Raw genomic sequence first — 18822 nt, 5'->3', positions numbered from 1 at the left:
GACTCTGCACGGTGAAGCTGGGCATGGCCCAAGGGTGCAGTGGGAGAGAACTCTGCCAGGCCCCACGATCCCCACCACTGGAGCTGCCAGTCCCAAACAGAGCCTGCCTCCGTGCGAGTGGGAAAAGGAGGGATGTGATCTGAGATATAGTCTGAAGTCTGCTGTGGGGAAAAATAATCGCTGGGGAAATCCGTGTCTGCTCTCAGAAACGACACAAGCAGCAGACTATGTGTTAAACTAAAGTTTATAAATTAAAAAAGAAACCAAGTACAGCGGGTAGCTTACAGACATTCACAATTCATTTGAAGTAAATAATCTAGTTGAGTGCACAGTGCCATTGAAAGAGAACTGGAGAGGGGAAAAAGAAGAAGGGGAAAAAAAGCAACGAGTTACCTTGAAAAAATAGACTGTAATTATATTGCTGGGCAGATCAGAAATTCCCATCCCTGGAGGAAAGGTCTGCAGAACTATAAAAGGCACTGATGGTATTAAAGTTTCCCATTACATCGATTTCTTAAAAAGCCTGACTAGAAATATTCACATTGAATATAAAAATAATAATAATAATAACAACTTTAATACATCTGGAAAGTGCGAAAAATCCGTAACTCCTCCCTCCCCAAACATGGAAAGATCTCAGGAAAAAAAGGAAAAGAAGAAGTCAGGAGTTTCAATATAAGTCTCACCCTTCTGTGACATATTTATCCTTTGCCAGGGATCATGGAGTACAGGAATAACATGGGCAAGAAGAGCAGGGGGGATCTGAAAGAAGCTTCCTTACATTCAGCACCATACAAGGCACACTCAGTTTGCAACGAGTTGGAAGACCAAGGACTCAGACGACAAAAATAATCTTCCTTACAATCCACGAATGGAGTCCTTGATCTCCTCTTTTGAGCTGCATTTGGTTTTGCAGGTCGTACTTATTTTCCTCTTCTTTTTTTCTCTTTCTCTCTCTTCACACAAATCGAGTCTCTACCAATCCGAAGCGAAATAAAACAAACAAACAAGAAGTCTACACCAAATACACTGACAACATGGATACCATGAACAAGTCGTGCCGAATCATGAGAGTCCTCAGCTGGCGGGGTGGGGATGGGGTGAGGGTCGGGTTGGGGTTGGCTGAGAAGTCCTATGTTGAAAGAAGAGAGGGTGAGGAACCATCCAAAAATATTAATAATAAAAATAACAATAAAATAATAATAAATACTGTCCGAGGCACTGAGAGCTGCAGCTGGGGATCTGGATTTGAGAAGCTGAATGGATGGATTGATGGATGGGGGGGTGGCAGAGGGAAGATGGGTTTCCTGGCTGCCAGTGTGCACGGGAGGGGGGTCGGGGGCAGCGGGATATGTATGTGTGCCCCTCATTGTGTGCCGGCGGCTGCAGCACAGGTGGACAGAGCCCACCCGGGCAGGCAGTAGTAGGGGTAGTAGTAGGACGGCTGGAGGGAGAGCAGCGAGGGCGGCCGCAGCACCTCGCCGGGGTGGTACTGTCTCTGGTCGTCGCGCACCAGCACCTTGACGGCCACCTTCTTGGCGGCGGGGGCGGCTGCCAGGAGGTCGGCGGCCATCTGCCGCCGCTTGGTCTTGTAGCGCCGGTTCTGAAACCAGATCTTCACCTGCGTCTCGGTGAGCTTTAGTGAGGCGGCCAGGTCGGCCCTCTCGGGCCCCGACAAGTAGCGCTGGTGGTTGAAGCGCCGCTCCAGCTCGAAGACCTGCGCGTGGGAAAAGGCTGCGCGGGAGCGCTTCTTCCGCGGCTTCGGCGCTGCCGCCTCCTCCTCCCCCGGCATCAAATTCCCGCACTTGCCCGCTCCGTCCTCCTCGTCCGGGGGGCTGCGATCTGCGGGCAGGGCGAGAGCACGGCGATGAGGGCAAGCAGGCACCGGGACAGCCGCATCCCCGCTCCTCTCGGGGCCCGCACCCGCGGCCAGGCGCGCTCCCTGCGGCCGGTCCGCAGCGACCAGGCGAGTGGGGAGCCCACCGAGCCGCTGCCCTCCCCGACGCCGGAACAGCCCCCGCGGGCAGCCTGGGCTCCTCGGTCTCCTTTAAACGCCGGGAGCCCTGTCTGGCTGCAGGTTCAACCTGGTCAAGGACCCTCCCCGATCCGCCCTCCCTCCCCCCGCGGGACGCGTTTCAGGGGCATTTCCCCCCCCAGTACATCCCGAGCCCGTCGCGCAACCCCCGCGGGGCCGGCGGAAAGCCACGAACACCTCCCTCTCCCGGCCCTCCGGGACCCTCCTGCCCTCCCCACGCGGGTGCGGAGGGGCCGCAACGGGGCCGCCCCTACCTGAGACGGCGGCCGACATCTCGCTGTCGCTGAGGCCGGCGGCGTCCCGCTCCGCCGTCTCCGGGGGCTGCGCCTCCTCCGCCGGCCGCCCCCCGACCGTGGCTTCCGCGGGGCGGGCGCTGCCACCGGCGCCCTCCTCCTCGGAGCGCCGCTCGCCCTCTGGGTCTTCGCTGAGCGCCGAGTCCGAATCCCAGCCCGCCGGCGTCCGCGGGGCCGGGGCGCGGGCGGCGGGCGCTGGGAGCGGCGGGTCCTCGGCGGCGCCGCACAGCCGCCAGCCGCCGGCAGCCCCCGGGGGCGGCGGCCGCCCCGCCGCGTGGCGGGCGCGCTCCTCCTTCTTGTTGAGGATGGCCTGGATGGAGAAAGGCGTCAGGGCGTTGCCGCCGCGAACGGCCATGGCCCGGCGGCGGGGCGGCCCCGCGGGCGAGCAGCGGAGCGCGCCGCGCCTTCAGCTGGGCGACCGCATCGCCGGCCGCCGCCGCCGCGCCGGTGCCGGGCCCTGTTCTGCCGCCGGGAGGGCGGGCGCCAGCGGGGGCAGCCTCTCTGCGCCACTGCCGGCCCGCCCGCCCATAGGGCCGGGGCCGCCGGGGCCACCGCGCTGCGCCGGGCGCCGCCGCGGGTCCCTGGCGGCGCGGGCGCTGCCTCCGCCCCGCTCTGTCCCGCCCCCGCCCGCCCTCCGCTTTTTCTGCCGGCGGCGCCGCCATCCCTCACGGCCGCCTGACAGCGCCGGCCCCGCGCCTCCCCATTGGGCAGCGCCCGCGCGGCCCGCCCGCCCATTGGCTCCCCGCCGCGCGGCGATGCGGCTCCGCGGGGCGCGCGCCGCCCCTTAACCCCTTTGGGCCCGCGGGGCGGCCCGGCCCGGGCGGGCCTCGGCGGGACCGACCCGCTCCCGGGCAAAGAGCGGCGGCCTCCACCTGGAGGAGTGCAACTGTGTGGGAGCACAGTTCGAGCGTATTCCCCTATCGCCGCGCCTCGGCCGAGCCGGGCAGCGAGCGCTAAAGCCCAGCGACGGGGAAGGGTCCGATCCCAGTGGGAAACGTCGCGGGGACGGGACCAACGCCGCGGGCTTGCGGGCATTGCTGCGTCCTGCTGAGGAAGAGCCCCAGGAACCCGCTCTTTTGGGGTCTGTCGGGGGCCACGGCGCCGGGCCGGTGTGGGGCTCTGCGCGCCGCGGGGAGAGCGCCCAAGCCCCGGCCGCTCGCCGTGTCGGGGTGAGCGCAAAACAGCCTCGGCTGGTTTTGGAAAATGGGCTTTTCACCATTGCGTTTATTTAAAAACATGGTCGGGTTTATATTAGGGACGGTCTTCTGTCCATAGGGCTTTTAAAGCCCGTATTAGGAAGACAATTTCTCTCAGAATAAAGACTCCTTTCCCTGAAACGATGTTTTCCCTGAAAGAAAACGGCCCTACACAAGAAGCTTTTCGAAACTATTACACGCATGTGAAATTGAATGTATGCGACTCATTGCCAAAACAACAGTATGCTCCCAAGCATCACGCTTTTCTTTATTTCAAATATTATTGGCATTCTCGGAACTAACAGAAAAATACCGGCAAGGTTATCAAGCAGGTACACGAGAAATTAAACGCCTGCGCTTCGCGAACGTGGGGTTTTGGTGCTGGGAGAACGCAGCCACGTAAGGAGCTAGAGCACATAAAAGAGATTCCCGAAAATTAGGCTTTGCTTCATGAGCCAAATTCCCAGGGTGTCACTGGGCTTCTACACAGGCGTGTGGCCACCGCCACCACCTCCCTACTTAATGCCGCAGAGATGAGCGTCTGTTTACAGCAGACTACGAAGCGACGATAATTGATTATCAACGACTCTGGCACTAATTAAACGTTTTCAATCATAATTCTTACCCAAAAAATAAATTAAAAAATAAATAATCCCTCTTTAATACACGGCACGAAGCCAGAGAGCCCCTTTGCGGGACTGAGCGGGAACAGGCTTTATCCTCCTGAACAAATTCAGACTGTTTTAACAACTTTGTTTGGTCTCACTCATTATCCCGTTTTACCTACGTATTTCCCAAGAAAGCAGTCGCTTTGACACCCAAAATTTCGTGTCATGATACACTCAGAAAATATCCAAAGGGAATTTTTTTAAGAGCTGGAGGAAAATAAGGGGCGTCTAGGGAAGCTGCGAGAAATCCGCTTACGAGAAGATAGGGTTGTAAGAAGGGTGCCCTGTACGGGCATTTTAAGGGGTGCTTAACAGCTAAGAGATGAAATTTGGACTCTCAGAAGAGATGCGTGGCCTCAGACGTGGGGACAGAGGAAGGGCTTCCAAGGGGAGAGGCTGGAGATGCGGGTCGCGGCACCGTGGTTTGGGTTGACGGCTGGAGAGGAGATCGGGGCACGGCAGAGCCGAGGAGCTCCGGGCAGGGCTGGCCGCGACAGCGTCCCGTCGTGCGTGTCTTTTTTCGGGCTGTGTTCAGGTGCGGCAGAGCGCCGAGCAGGAGGCAGAACTGGCGGCTGCGGGGGCCAGGGAGCGGCGGGGAGGAGGACGAGGCGCTCTCCCGGTGCAGCCGAGCTTCGAGCTCCGGCACAGGCAGTTTGCAGCCCGCGAATACCCTGATTTACAAGGCTTCTTGCCCGAGCTGTTGAAAATACCTGCAGTTAGTTTACAACGTCTGAAACTCTTTGCTAATTTATTCAGCTCTTCCCCCACCATCTCCTTTTCTTTTTTTCTTTCTTAATTTTTTTTTCTCCCCCGCCTCCCGGTCGATCTCTGCGCCCTCTTTCCGATCAGAAAACCGCTGTTTGGGGGAGGAAATGCCTGGGGAAGAGGCCGGGATGAGAGGAGAGCGAGCGGCAGCGGGGGTAAGGCGCAGGGGATCGGCGGAGGGAGGTCGGGCAGGGCCGGCGGGCCGGGGCCGCGGCAGCCGGGGACCAGCTGGGTGGTCCCGCCTCCCCCGGCCCCCAGCCCCGAGGAGGAGACGGACAGCGGGAGGGAGGGAGGGAGGGATGGGGGGAGAGTGGCGGCCCGGCGCTGCTCCACGCTGGCCCCCTCGGTGGAGGAGCGCTGGCAGTCGGCTCCGGGCCGCCCTCCGCCGGGGCAGCAACCAGAGGGCAGGGGCTGCCCGGTCACGGCGTGCGGGGGGTACAGGGTCCCCTCCGACCCTGCGCGAGAGAAATCAAACCCTCTTCGCTGAAAAAGGCTCCGAGGGGACGCAAGGAGGCAGCTGTGTAGGCAGCCGAGAGGCAGGGTAGCACCTAACCCGGGGATGTCTGCGGGGGCACGATTCCCATCTTGCTTCCACCCCTAACAGGGGCTCCGCATTTCCCGTTTCTCGCTGCCTGGAAGCGGCCGAAAGCTGAAATATACCGCCTTGGATCCGCCGTTTCACAGTCGTGTGTTATAGTAAGCGGAGAAAGCCCAAACCCCGCCATGCCCCAAAAGTGCCTCTCCCCGCGCCCACCGGAGACCCCCGGCTCTTTGCCCCTCTCTCTCCCGCTTCCCACCGGCGGAGCCGGCCGGGCGCTGCCGGCGGCCGGGCTGCCCCACCTAGAGGCGGTCCCGCCGCACTGCCCGGTCCGGGGCTGCCCTGGGGCTGGAGCTCGGCCCTGCACTGCCGGGGCCGTCCTCGGGGCCGTGGTGACATGGGGTGGTCGCGCCGTGTAGAGACACAGGTGCAGAGGCACAGCCTCGGTGCCCTGTCCCGGTGTCCAATGATAAAGCATGGTGTGAGCTGGACAGCGGGGGCAGAGCCTGCCTGGCTGCAGCGTGAGGTGGCTTCTCTCAGCCATTTGAGCCGTTTGGCTCGCCAGGTGTGAGGGAGCTCACCCACAGAAGCACTGCATCTGGCGTATGGGGTTATGAAACAGGGAAGGATGTGTCCTGCTCATGGCCAGCTCATGAAAGCCTCTTTATCGTATGTAAAAGCGCAAACTTAAAAAAGCCATTCTGAAGAGCATGCACTTTTTACACAATATATAGCGTTGTATAAAAAGACCCAGATGGTCCCCTGGGTGGGAATGGATTGTGCTGGGAAAAGGAAATGTTATAAACTTTCCTTCAGGGTAGGATTTGCCCAGTATGGGAAATTAATTAGTGGTGTAGCCTCCATGTGCCAGCTCTCCAGCAGAGCCAGGCTAGCTTTGCCCTCCAAGCTCTTCTCAGTTCTGAGGCAGGCCAAGAAGTTTCATGACCAGGGGCTACCACACACTGTAGCCCTCTTGGCAGCACTTCCCAAAGCCTGCATGGTGGTAGGTAATACTTTTGCCATACCTCATTAGAGGTGATCTTTATTTTTCCTAGACAGAAGCTGTGTCCCCAGACTTGTTCCTAGTTTGCCTCCTGATATACTCAGAGCAATGCAAATCCTTGCTGAGTTTCCCATGGGTCTTCCAGGGGCTTAGGTGGAAGATGGCAGTGGTGCAAACAGTGCTTCCTTCTACAAGGAATTTTAATCCCCTGTGACTCTGTTGGTGATGGGGAAGATTTCGTTCATGGCTTTTGCCTTGGCTGTGCTGCTCTCTGACTGTGCAGCAAAGGCACATAAATGTGTCCTGGACAACTTGCTGTTTTTTTAGGAAAATCTCAGATAATCTGCTTTTGAATAGATTTAGGCTTTGACTCTATTTCTTAAATAACAACAATTTATCTCCAACCAAATGTAACTGTAACTGCACAGTAGGTGACAGCTGTACATCTCTAAACCACATCCCTACCAGGATTTCTTTGTGTATTTCGGGAGGGAGCTCACATAAGTAACTGCTGTAACACTCAGTCTTCAAACTGCTTTTTGCAGTTGACATCAGGATCCTGTGTTGCTGCTGAATTGTCAGCTGTAAGTAAGATGCTTCTGGATTTCAGTGAGAGAAGGATATACTTTCTACAATTAAGAGAAAAATTGGAATGATATTAAGAATCCAACTGAATATGTGCAAATATAGTGCTGACAACGAGAACTTTAATCTCCCTAGATTGACAACCTTTTAGCGAATTAGCTCAGTAGGTTTTAATAGCTGCTTTATAATCCCCTTTTCTGCTCATACTCCTTATATGGGGAAAAGCTCATGTCCTTTAAGGCTGGGAGGCTCAAACACAAACGCTCCTATAGGAGTTTACAACCAAACTGAAAGGAATGCTTGAATCTTGCTGGTTGCATATATATAGTGACACAATTTTATTGCTCAGAGATGCTGTTCCTGGGAAAGCTAACCCAAATCTCCCTCTTGTTGCTTCATTTTTCCACTAAAACCTGAAGGGTTGGCATGCAGAGTACCAAGTATGAAAACAAACTACCAACATTTCATTTTGCTGCATGGCAGTTTCTTCTGAATTATTCCAACTTACAAACCCTGAAAAGGAAGAGACATACAGACTGTCTCCCAGGAAGGAGTGAAGCTGTATGGTTGTCTGATGCTTAGCGCCAAGAGGCAATGAGCTCTGCGCACACTGAGAGCTCTGTCCCACAGCCACCTTCAGGCACGACCAGCTTTTGAAATAAATCTTCTCTTTGACCCTCTTCTTATTTTTATGCTAGGTTTCCTACTAGTCCAGTAAATGGCTATGTATTCCTCATTTATCTGTAGTTATCTGTAGTATAGCAATACAACCTGGACAAGATTAGCTTGTTTACTAATGAAAAGCAAACCAGCATATCCAAATGACTAGGTGCTTCTTATAGTCATTAATTAAAGCTTTTGTAGCTCCTGTATTTAGCTTTTTATCTTTTTCATGCAATTTTAAAAGGAGGGGGTAGTCTATTTATTTGCAGTCCCTGATAGAAAAATTGAAGTAGAAACAGATCAAATTACTTATGTTAAAGTCATGTATGTGTGAATCTCCCATACAGTATCTGGTACATCTACTGGTTCTGAATTTTCCCTTATTATTTACTAGAACATTTTAATGACTATTCACTATAATACAGTAGATGCATTTGCTTTATGCAAGTCTTTAGGCTTTTAAGAACACTCCTAGCACAGATTAATCATTTGGTGTTTATTTGGTACAACATCATATGAAGTCCAGGTTTCCTTTACCATTGCTCTTCAATCTATATGTAAGTAATGACCTTTCCTATTTTGTTTGAAACAGCTGAGCTCACTTTTCATGTATGATGGACTAACTTGATAATTAAATCAATGACTACATTGGCTTAACATTTAAATATTTTTATTGCTTCTGAAGCTTAGGTAAACCACCTAAGCCTGACAGCCTCTCAGAATACTGGAACTGTTTACATTTCTAGAATGATTTCACATCTTTGTCTTAGAGTCACCTCTTTATTCCCAGCAAGTTGATATAATTTTATATTAATTTTTCTATCTTTTTATTATTCATATCAGGAGCAGACACCCATCAAAGGTAAAATCTGGAAGTGTTTGGGACTTATCAGTTATAAATTTACACAGATCACCAATTACTCAAAAATTTCAGAATTTGAGATTAAGGACTCATTTGTTTCACATCCTCCTCACACTGAATAGGAAGCCTACCCTATAGAGATAGAATGTGGCATTTCTGTGCATGTCTTGGGCAGACTGCTGCCTGCAGAGCTGGTTGTTGGGGTGCTGCTCGGAGAAGCAGATCTGACTCAGGAACTCCAGAACTGACTCAGGTGTCTCAAATGCAACGTGTTGCAGAGATGAGAATTGTGAAACATCCGTCCTGTTTTGGATCCAGGCCTATGTGATTGTGTGCACGTGTCTGAGAGGAAATCAGAGGTGTGAGTGCACCAGGCAGTTGCACAGGGTGATGGGTCTGGTCCCTGGGAGCACCCATCCTGTTGTTGAGCAGAGAAGGAAGCCAGGCTGTTTAGACCAAGTATCTCACTCTGTGGAAGCTCTGTTCTTTGAAGGCATCCCAGCCTCTCTGAGAGCTCTGTTGGAAAACGAGGCCCCCAGCTCTACATGCTGTGTGACAGAGGGTCCATGCCTGCAGCTGCCTTGCAAGCTCACGGTGTTGTTTTGCCACAATCCATGCCTGATAACCTTCGGTGGAGCAGCCAAGCCAAGCAGTCTAAGCATGGAGACCTTGGATCCAGCACTGGGTTTATGAAGTTAGGGCAATTAGCAAGTTCACTGTGTGAGGTGTTTCTACTGGCAATGATTTTGTATGTACAGTGACTGTATGTTTCATCTGAACACGGCTTTTACATTGAATCACTAATTCTTTTGGCTTGCCCAGTCAGAATACAAATACTTACATAAACTTCACAAATAAATTAGTGACTCTGTTTTGTTCAGTACACCTGCAGATTTAATTGACTGCCTGAAAATAAGCAAACATGATGCAAGTTGTCTGCAGGCAATACAGGTATTGTTCATATTTTCTGTGTTCCTTAAAGAAAAGAGACTTTGAGCACGTTGGTTGTGGATGACTGCAAATAAGCACCCTGTCTTGTCCTTAAGATACTCAATTCTATCCTTTCAGAGTTTCTTTCTTCATTAGTGTTGTTTTTGCCTAAATTTGGGCATTCTGAATTATAGGTTGTCTCCTGAGTAGGTTTTCAAGGTATTCCTGTCATAGAAGTAGCTATTTCTTGAATTTATTGTGGGCATATTTTGGAATTTACCTAACAAAAGAAGAAAATTATCAAGGAAGGTGCCAGGTGACAAATAAAAATGTGTAATATGAAAAAAGCAGTTTGCACCTTATCCCATTACATGAAGGATTGTTAATGAGGTGGTTGAAGAAGTTGCCAGTACTAAAGGATTCCTGTGACTTAGTTGAAAACTATTGTGATGTGGGAAGGACCAGAAATACAGGTGGACAAAATATCAGTTATGGATCCCTTGAAAGAACAAAAAAATCCTTTTATTTATCTAGACTTTTTGCAACAAAAGAATGCAGAAATCTGCCTGCAAGTAAAAGAGGGAAGTAGAGAAGTTCTTTATGGAAGGACATTTTGGTAATACTTCCAAGATGGAAAGTTGTGATATCCTGCACTATGGCTGAGGTTATTTTTGGCAGAACAAATGAGAGATTTCTGCTCTCCCTGCTTTGGAAAGTGGTTAGTGTGTGGTGTAGCCTTCTGGTGCTTTATAGTATTGTCTGTATTTTACAAAATCTGATTAACAACCCCATGCTTTTCTCCATGTTCTCCTAGTGTTCCAGCCCTGTACAGGACCATGGCAAACTGCTGCCTGTAGGAAGCATTAAAATACAGACTTCAGTCAAAAATGTTGCTATCAACTGTCCTTTCATATCTCTGGAGGACTTCTAGTGTGACTATATTTCTTTCACACAATGTACACTTTATGCAACACCTCTCTGTCAAAGGCTGTTTTGCACCAGATATGCTCTCTCATGAGGAAATACACCTCAAAAAAATGAAGTGTTCTTCTGCATAGCTCCAAAAAGATGTCTGCAGTACAGTTTTCTGCAAAATAAGCAACAAAGCCCTTGTAGTCCAACATCCTTGTACTGTTGTGATGATAGTCTGGTTGACTGAACATCCCAAACACGGATGGTGTATATACCTATGGATCAGTCATGCCCATATTGATACTCATATCTCTGACTGTGCCCATAGCTATCATGCAGGGGCCAAAAATCTCCCAAAGGCAAAGGACCTTCACATAAAGTAATATTTCATTCACAGGGCTTAATTTAGCTATTTTAGTGTGTCCTCAACAGTTAACTCCAAGAAACCTCTGCTGCCATAAGGTGTGTTGACCCTGAAGCCCTGTGAGCTGTTGGCAGGCTCTGGAAGAGCAGCAGCCTGCTGGAGAGATGAGTTGACACTCTGCAGTCTATGGAGGCTATGGAAGAACTTTCACCTTTCAACTTCAAATGCCTTGCTCCTTGGTCTGCATATGGCCAGGTGCACTACTACAGCTCCTAGGGCTAATTTTGAATACGTGGTGACTTCAGAAGCAGGCCTGGGCATCTTGTGTAACTGCTTTGGTATAAGGTAACAGCTGCTTTCACAGAGAGTATAATAAATGTCAGAACACCTGGATAATGAGATGGAGAGATCCTTTCAGTGAGGAGAAGAGAAGACTGGCAGCTGTGGAACTGAAAAGTAGTTTGTCATCTACAAATCACTGTCATGACAGGGATCTGTGCATTGTTTTGTTCCAATAGCCCTAGCCCTTTGGACATGGTATATGTTACTGGTCCTTTGTGTGAGCATCACAGTGCTCTCCCATTTAATAAACTCCTTTTCAAAAAGTGTTGATTCTGAGACTCATGATAAGGATAACACCAGCCCATGAATATATTGGGATGTTATTGGCTGTAGCTCGCTTAGATATGTATCCTTTATTATGTGCCTTAGAATCTGGGCCCCAGCCAATACAGAGAAATCCCCTTGCATTTTCTCCAAGAGGAAGAGAGTGTTCAATAATTTCCTAAAAGAACAGGCTTTATTTTTCCACCTGCTGGTTCAGCAGGCGTCTGATGTTGAGTCTGTCCCAGTTCTTGTATGCTAGGTCCTGGAAGCCTGAAAGGTAATTCCAGTCATATCAGAGTGATCTGCAAGAAATGAGGAATAAGGATGGCTGATGAAAAGGGGGTTATGATTAGTCTGCTTGATGTTTTCACAACTTCTCTCTTCATCTTTACTCTCAGAGGCTAGTACAATTGAAGTAAAGGCCCCCTAGGCAGAGTCTAACCTGATTTGATGTCAGTACTTTTGTCATTCACAAAAATTCTTGGTCATGGCAAGAAGACTGAGAGGAGGGAAGAATGGAGCTGAAGAAAGGACTTTTTAAGAAATAAAAAGGAGAACAAAGGCAGGAGAGGTCATATATATCTGAGTATGCAGCAAACTGAGGAGGGAAAGGGAAAGGAAAAGGGGAGAGGGAAGGAAGGGAGAGGGACTCTGAGAGAACTGAAGTGCATGGCATGGGAACAAATGTACACTGAGCAGTGAAAGATAGGTCAGATGAGAAGTGAGGATAGAGGTAATTAGACTGGAAAAGTGCTAGGAACAGCGGGCTGGAAAAATGAGAGAAATGAGAAGGATCTGAGCAAGGAAACTGAATGCCACGGAATAGGTGGCTTCTATTAAACCACAGAATCTAACTTGTTACACTTGAGAAAAAATGTTAAATGCACTGTTCCTCAGAAGTTTGGAGTGCCTATGAACATAGACCCATGTTATATGGAATTTAATATTGTATCTGTAAAAATAACACTAGGTTGATTTAGACTTATGAATTATATGTTACACAGCATACTGATGGATATAGTGTTGAAAAAAGGTGTTCCTGCTGAAAGGTGAATCCTGCCTGTGCTGTGCAGTGCAGGAGCTCAGGAGGAGCTGTTGAATGGGCAGCTCAGGATGCCTGGGAGCAGTGGCCCCAGGAACATCACACGCCAGCCCCACCTTGCTCCTCTCTGGAGCCCTTGTGAATCTTGTCTAACCCACCCCAGGCTCTGGGTGTTCCAGGGGCAGGAGAGGGATCCTGCCCGTGCCTGTCTGTGTACACTGTGCCCACTGTGCTACCTGGCAGGCACCCGTTGCCATCTAGTGGCTATTGTAGGACTATCTGTGCCTGGAAAACAGTTTTTTTCCAAGCAAACTGCAACCTAGCAATTGCTTTTCTAGAGAAGATTTGCACAATTTGCCCCCGAGGCCTTGCGAGTGACTTGCGCAGAAGCACAGGGTTTGAGGCAGGGCGTACCTTCTCGTAGCACACAGGGTTTGGCCTTGCTTTGCAATCAGGCAGTTACTTACCTGCCTTCTATGTGTGGATTTTACATGAGAAGGCTAGGAAAGTCTCAAAAACAAAGGAGACCTCAGCCCTGCTGGGCTGGCTCCCTTACAGGCAAAGAGGAGCTCAGCAGCACCAGGATCTTCACCTCTCACTTTTAATGATTCTGGCCAGATTATTGTAATAAGCTGAAAGTTTCTCCCTATTGTATTTTAGTATATTCATCCTTGCCAGATCTCAAACAGACCAAGACAAAATACTCTACTTGGTGGGCAAGGACAGAGCAAATATTGGTCCAATAGATACGTTGCACTGGCTTCAGATGATCCCTCTCCCCTGGTCCATGAGAATTAAAGAGATGGTGCAGATGGACAGTTTAAGATTGATGCTCTTGAGCAAAACCAAAAGTAACTGGATTTGTTTACCCTTTTAGAGACCTGCCAGTCACTTTCCCACTCTTTTTTTTTTTTTCTCAGAAGAAAAGAGTTGATAAAAGCTGAACAAATTTGAGAAAGGTGTAAAAAGAGGGAAAGGAGTGAAGGAGTGAGATCTATGAAGCATTGCCTGTGTTCACGGGTGTCTGAACAATTCTATTATCTCAAGAAAACAAATGGACAAATCTTAAGAGAAGAATTAGGTGAACGTACTTGGAAAACTGAAATACTGCCCCCATCCATACTACTTTTTTAGAAGGGAGAGCACTATGAAACAATAGAAGACTTTTCCTTCTTTGTCTCATGGAATGCCTCAAAACAGAACAGCCCCACATGCATTACTGTGGTAGCATTTACTTGTCTTTGTGTTCACTTGTGATGGATTATTCCATTTTGGATTATTGCCACTGTGGTATATAATGATAGTAGCAAATATTATCCAATTGTACTTTAAGTACTTAGCACTTACACCCTGAGCCTATTGCTGTTTTCTGAAGAAAAGCTTCCCCAATTCTGAAAATACAACAAAACTGTATGAACATTTATTACGAGGTTGTAGTGGTAACTGGACAGTGTTTTGTTCATGCAAGAAAAATGAAGGCCACTATAAGTCTGTAACAGCAAAGTTTTGTGCATGTTTTATATGGCACAGCTGCCTTTCTCCTTTCTTGGATACATTTGAAGAGGCTCCTTGTGTCTGCTAGCTCCAGGCTAAGGCAAACTAATGTATACCTGCAAAACATGACTGCAGGGCAAAAAATCTGAAGCTTTTGTATGAAAAGAAAAAAATCATAGATGTTTTAACAAGGGAACCCCCCCCCTTTTATTTTAATGCAGAATTCTTTCCTTTTTTTATATATTTATTTCAAAACAGAAGAAACCTTTACTTTATGCTTTTTTTCTAAATTGAGGCTTTCATACTGTTCTTTTTTTTTTCCCCCACTGGGGAAGGAGGGAAGGAGAATATAGGAAGCACTGAAAGCTGAGAACAAAAATGGATTTGATTTTTGAAAACAGAAAAGCAACAAAATTTGATCAAGGAAAATGAAAGCCTTCAGGAGGTAGGACCCTGCTGTAAAGAGATACAGTCATAACAGGAAATTAAAGGTACAAGTTGCAACAGAGAATTTCAGGTCAGGAAAATAATTACTTAAACCTAATCAGCAACAAGAGTTAGGTGACATGGGGGCGGTGTGTGTGTATGTGTGTGTTTTGCCATCACTGGAGATGTGTAGGATCTGGTTAGATGTCACATATTTGAAACAACCTGGAACAACCTGCCTGCTGGATCAGTCAGTCTTTACCTCCTCCCGTGCAAGTGGATATTGTGCAGATGACTCACAGAGGTGCTGGTGCCAGACCTTCATAAAGAAATGAACCAATTCATCACAACCTCCAGCCCCCTCTCTGGCAGTCCCACTCCACCTAGTGCTGTAGGAAAGCAGGGTATGGGAAGGGCACAATCTCCAGTGCCTCCCTGGGCTCAGCAGACCTTCATACTTATATCTGGAGGCTCCTCTTTTCCACTTTCATGCCAGTCTTTGTCCCCCAGCTCTCCTCTCATCCAGAAAAGGAGCTGGCATCTCACTGGGAGCGCACGAGTCCCATTTTACTTTGATTAAAGCTTCCCCAAGAGAGTATTTCTTGTGCTCGAGGGCTGCATAGAGTTCTAAGTTCAAAATCAGCTGAAAGAAGTTTTATCATCAGTTTAATTTTTTTTTAAGTGGCCTTATATCGTCTGTTTACTTAGCCTGAAAAATCCTGGATAAATAAAGTTAAATAAGCATTATATTACTGAGCAATTCTTAGCTCTTGTTTATATAAAAAGAGCAGAGTGAACCTATTATTGTCTGAAAGGAAAGTCACATTCCAGATCTCTGCTTGTTTTGGGCACCAAAGCGAGAATGACTATTTAATTTTAACATTTTTTAAGTTTATATACTGGAACTGATGCTGGAGTATCATGAATGTGATCACAGAGCATTTTTCTTTTATGTATTCCTCTTTATTCATTCATCTTATATGTGACTACTTACACAAATCATTGCATACAGTGTGTGACATGTCACAACAAAATCTAGAAGAGGAAAGGACATCATTAGAGGGCTGAGTTGTCCAGTCAAGAGTAGGACTGATAGCTTTGATACTCCTCTGTTATTCTCAGTTACATCCTCAGTACACACACAGAGGCACATCCAGTGCCTGTGTTGTCTGGTTGTGTGATCAGCAAAGGAACTGTCTTTAAAAATATGGCTCAATTTTTGTCTGTTCATGGGGTTCACTCGTGAGGGAGGGTCCAGCTTATTCTGAAATACATTGTAGAGCTTTTTCTTCTTTAGCTGTATTCCCACCAGCTTGTTAAGGCAGGTTAAGAGCTGCCCTTTGTGTATGGCTTAGCTGGAGCCACATATAAACATTGTCCTTCCATGAGGAAAAGCCCTGAACTGGGCTCACCGGGACTGCAGCAGGTACATGATCTCCAAACTGAACTCATGACTGACAGAAAAGTTTACATTTCCCCTGTGGAAATCACAGTTATTTTCAGTGTATTTTGTGACATTAGGGATCAGGACTCTGAGACAGCTTTTCTACATTACACGGTAACTTAGTTGCTGATACGAGATGTTGATGGTGAGGGCAGAGATGCACACCCACAGTACACCTACATCTTACATTCACTGTTAACTCTCAGCAGTTATGCAAAACAATAAATAAAAGCTAAGCTAAGCTAACAGCAACCATGGGCATGACATCATAGCCACCAATCCCAGCAAAGTAATTCTAGTAATTCTTCAGTATTTGCTTTTCATCTCTGCCTTCTAGTCTGTGTCTGCTATGTCCATAGCATCCTGTAAACATAATTGTTTTATGTTGCACTAATAAAGATCTAGATCTCAGTGCTATCAGGGACCAGTAAAGTAGCCCAGTCTGTCCTCCTGCACAGTCTAGGACATTGGTTGTCTCTTTTGTAATTTCTACATCACATTCACACTGAAGTTGCAAATTTCATGAGTGATGGCTGACAGATGTTCAGAAAAATGCTACACCAAAAACCAGTAACACCTCCTCCCATGGCTCCCCCTTTGCCTTTCAAGTGCCAGTATACCTTGTTGTCAACCCTAAACAAATGCACAAAATAAAAAATAAAACCTCATTGTTGGTGATGCTTTTTCTTTTCTATAAAGGTTTCCTTTATAATAACCTTCATTTAAACTGTTTCCCACCTGTTTCCCACCTAGTTGAAGATGTCCCTTCTCATTGTCAACCTTTAAAGGTCCTCCCTTCCAACCCAAACTACAGTTCTCTGATTCTATGAAAACTGAGCTGCCCTGGCCTAGACTGAATCTCTAGAAAGCAGCAAGGGAAGAATTTCCACAATACTGAGGCCACAGAGAAACAAGAGGCCTGTGATTATAAAAGAATTTACATTAATAATAATTAATATTGTGATATCTTTCTTGGAGGTAGATATCCATTGGGTGTCACACCTCATCAGCAGGAATCCTTCATGGTGCATGGGGAAGCAGTGAGGCCAACCAGGTGACTGGTGAAATGTCTGAGCTGGACAAACAAGCCTTCAAAGTCTGCTTAACACCTAACTTGGGGTGGAAGGGGATGGCTTCTCCTGTTCAGAAGCCACAGACATGAAGTCTACCTTGAAATTAAAAGCCTAAACATTCCTTTTTGACAAATATGGAATGAGGTGGTGGTACATGTATGCCCCTAACATCCATTTCCTCAATATGCTATGGAGTGGAAAAGTCATCTGTAATGTGGACAGTGAGACCTGGTCCCTTGCTCCTGCTTCAGCAAGTAGGGCATGGCATGGGATATGAAATATCCTGACAGAAGAGTAAGTAGTACCCACCTTTGGATACTGCACAGCCTCACCTTCCTGAGATATGTGTGTTTAAGTCCCCCCCATGCTCTAACCATAGCATAAAACAAGCCTTCTTTCTTTGTGTCTTTGGAAAAAAGTCTAACAAGGTTCCATCCTTGGTGAAACCTAAGCAGATAGATATCATCCTCCAGCACCACATGCTTGTCCTTGAGGAGCTAATCCTAGATGTTTCCTACAGGTCAGTGCTGTCAACTTCCAGGACAGCTTTGTGGATTCCACCTGAGGAGCCAAGCTTTGGTGCTTCATTTGGATTCCTAACTTCTTCAGGGAGCCAACTGGCTTAAATTCAGATGTTTCAACATTAAACCCATTTTAAACTTAAAGCACAAAATCAACATTTATATCAGTTTTAGAAACGGGGCTCCAGTTTCTAAAGGACCTTGAAAAATCTTATCCCCTATCAGAATTTAAAGCATCCCTCTAGGGATGCTTTAGGGAGGAGCTGTCACACCCTTTCAAGTCATTCCACTGTTAAACCACCTTAACAGCTGAGAAGTGACATAGCATATTATAATTAGTTTAAATTTGTCTGGCTTCAGCTTTCGAAAGCTGCATGATCTCTTCTTGGTACATGGTAGATGGTAAGGATCCCTGAACAGTTGGATAATCCATCCTTCTTGCAAGAAGCCTCCTTGTTTTGTCACTAGAAAAGATAAACCCCACAAATTACCTCACTGTCCATTTATACACCAATAACTTGATAGAGGTACCATAAATGAACAGGAGAGCTAATGGTGCACCTGGATGATCAACATAAGGGCACTCAAATCCATGGTACAAGGGTAGGGTGATTTCACAGCCCCTCTCTGCCACATAGCCATCTTCTTTTTGCAGGCAGCAATATTTGCACAGCTCTATCAGCAGCTGGTTTAGTAAAATTACCACATTAAAAATTAATCTGCAGTTTTGTTTTGTAGAGGTAATGTCAAGACTCCTGGTTCAGCAGTCAACTCAGCATTGGCATGAAGGAAGGCACTGGCCAAGGGGTAGAAGAGGGAAGGTGAAAAGTGCCTTGCAGTCACAGCTTGACCATGAAACCCCACCCTAGGCTAATTAATTGCACAGTCAGTGCCAAAAATCTATTCCTGCCCTACTAAGTTATGGCCATTTCAAACCATATTTTTCTTCCCCAGTTTTTGGCAAGAGAGCTATGTTCCTAGCTTTAAATACAGCTATCTAGGGACTTCCAGAGAGACATTTATTTTTATTATGTTTTTCTTTTGGACTTTATTCACAAAGTCAGCAAGGATGAGAACTAAAAAGCTGAGATTTGAAAGAGGAAGGGGGTTTAAATCAGAAATACCCTTTCAATTTTAGTGAAACATCAGAATCTTGAAACAAAGACTAGAATGTCTACATTTGAGTTTCCTTGGTGTATAAACTTTTGTGTTTTAGTAGAAAAAAAACCCACCCAGTTTGAAACAGGCCCCAGATTTTTGAGAAGCTGATGGAAGTAATGAAGTGTGACGTACATAGCTGGGACAAGGAATATACTGGAAGAAGCGAGCACAGTATCTTTAAGAAGCTGCCAAGACCTGCAGAAGGCTGACATGGGCAATTTCCTCTGAATGAAGCTACAAG

At 47.7% G+C, this 18822-nt stretch overlaps 1 protein-coding gene across 1 annotated transcript; it reads right to left on the bottom strand.

Moving 5' to 3' along the window:
• Positions 1-226: 226 nt before the first annotated feature.
• On the bottom strand, positions 227-2917 carry NKX3-2 (NK3 homeobox 2). Its single transcript, XM_064653222.1, has 2 exons — positions 2290-2917; positions 227-1842 (listed from the first exon to the last, which is right to left on the bottom strand). The coding sequence occupies exons 1-2, from the start codon at positions 2681-2683 to the stop codon at positions 1367-1369; spliced, it is 870 nt and encodes a 289-aa protein (XP_064509292.1). The 5' UTR covers positions 2684-2917; the 3' UTR covers positions 227-1366.
• Between the last annotated feature and the right edge of the window lie 15905 nt (positions 2918-18822).

This window comes from Pseudopipra pipra, chromosome 4, assembly GCF_036250125.1.
Source record: "Pseudopipra pipra isolate bDixPip1 chromosome 4, bDixPip1.hap1, whole genome shotgun sequence".
Classification (NCBI taxonomy): Eukaryota; Metazoa; Chordata; class Aves; order Passeriformes; family Pipridae; genus Pseudopipra; species Pseudopipra pipra.
The sequence above is the reverse complement of the archived record's forward strand: the minus strand, read 5'-3'. Positions and strand labels throughout refer to the sequence as shown.

Coding starts and splice junctions, on each gene's coding strand:
- NKX3-2 (XM_064653222.1), bottom strand. CDS start 2,683: ATGGCCGTTCGCGGCGGCAACGCCCTGACGCCTTTCTCCATCCAGGCC. Junction 1,843..2,289: donor GATGTCGGCCGCCGTCTCAG/GTAGGGGCGGCC, acceptor CCCTGCCCGCAG/ATCGCAGCCCCCCGGACGAG.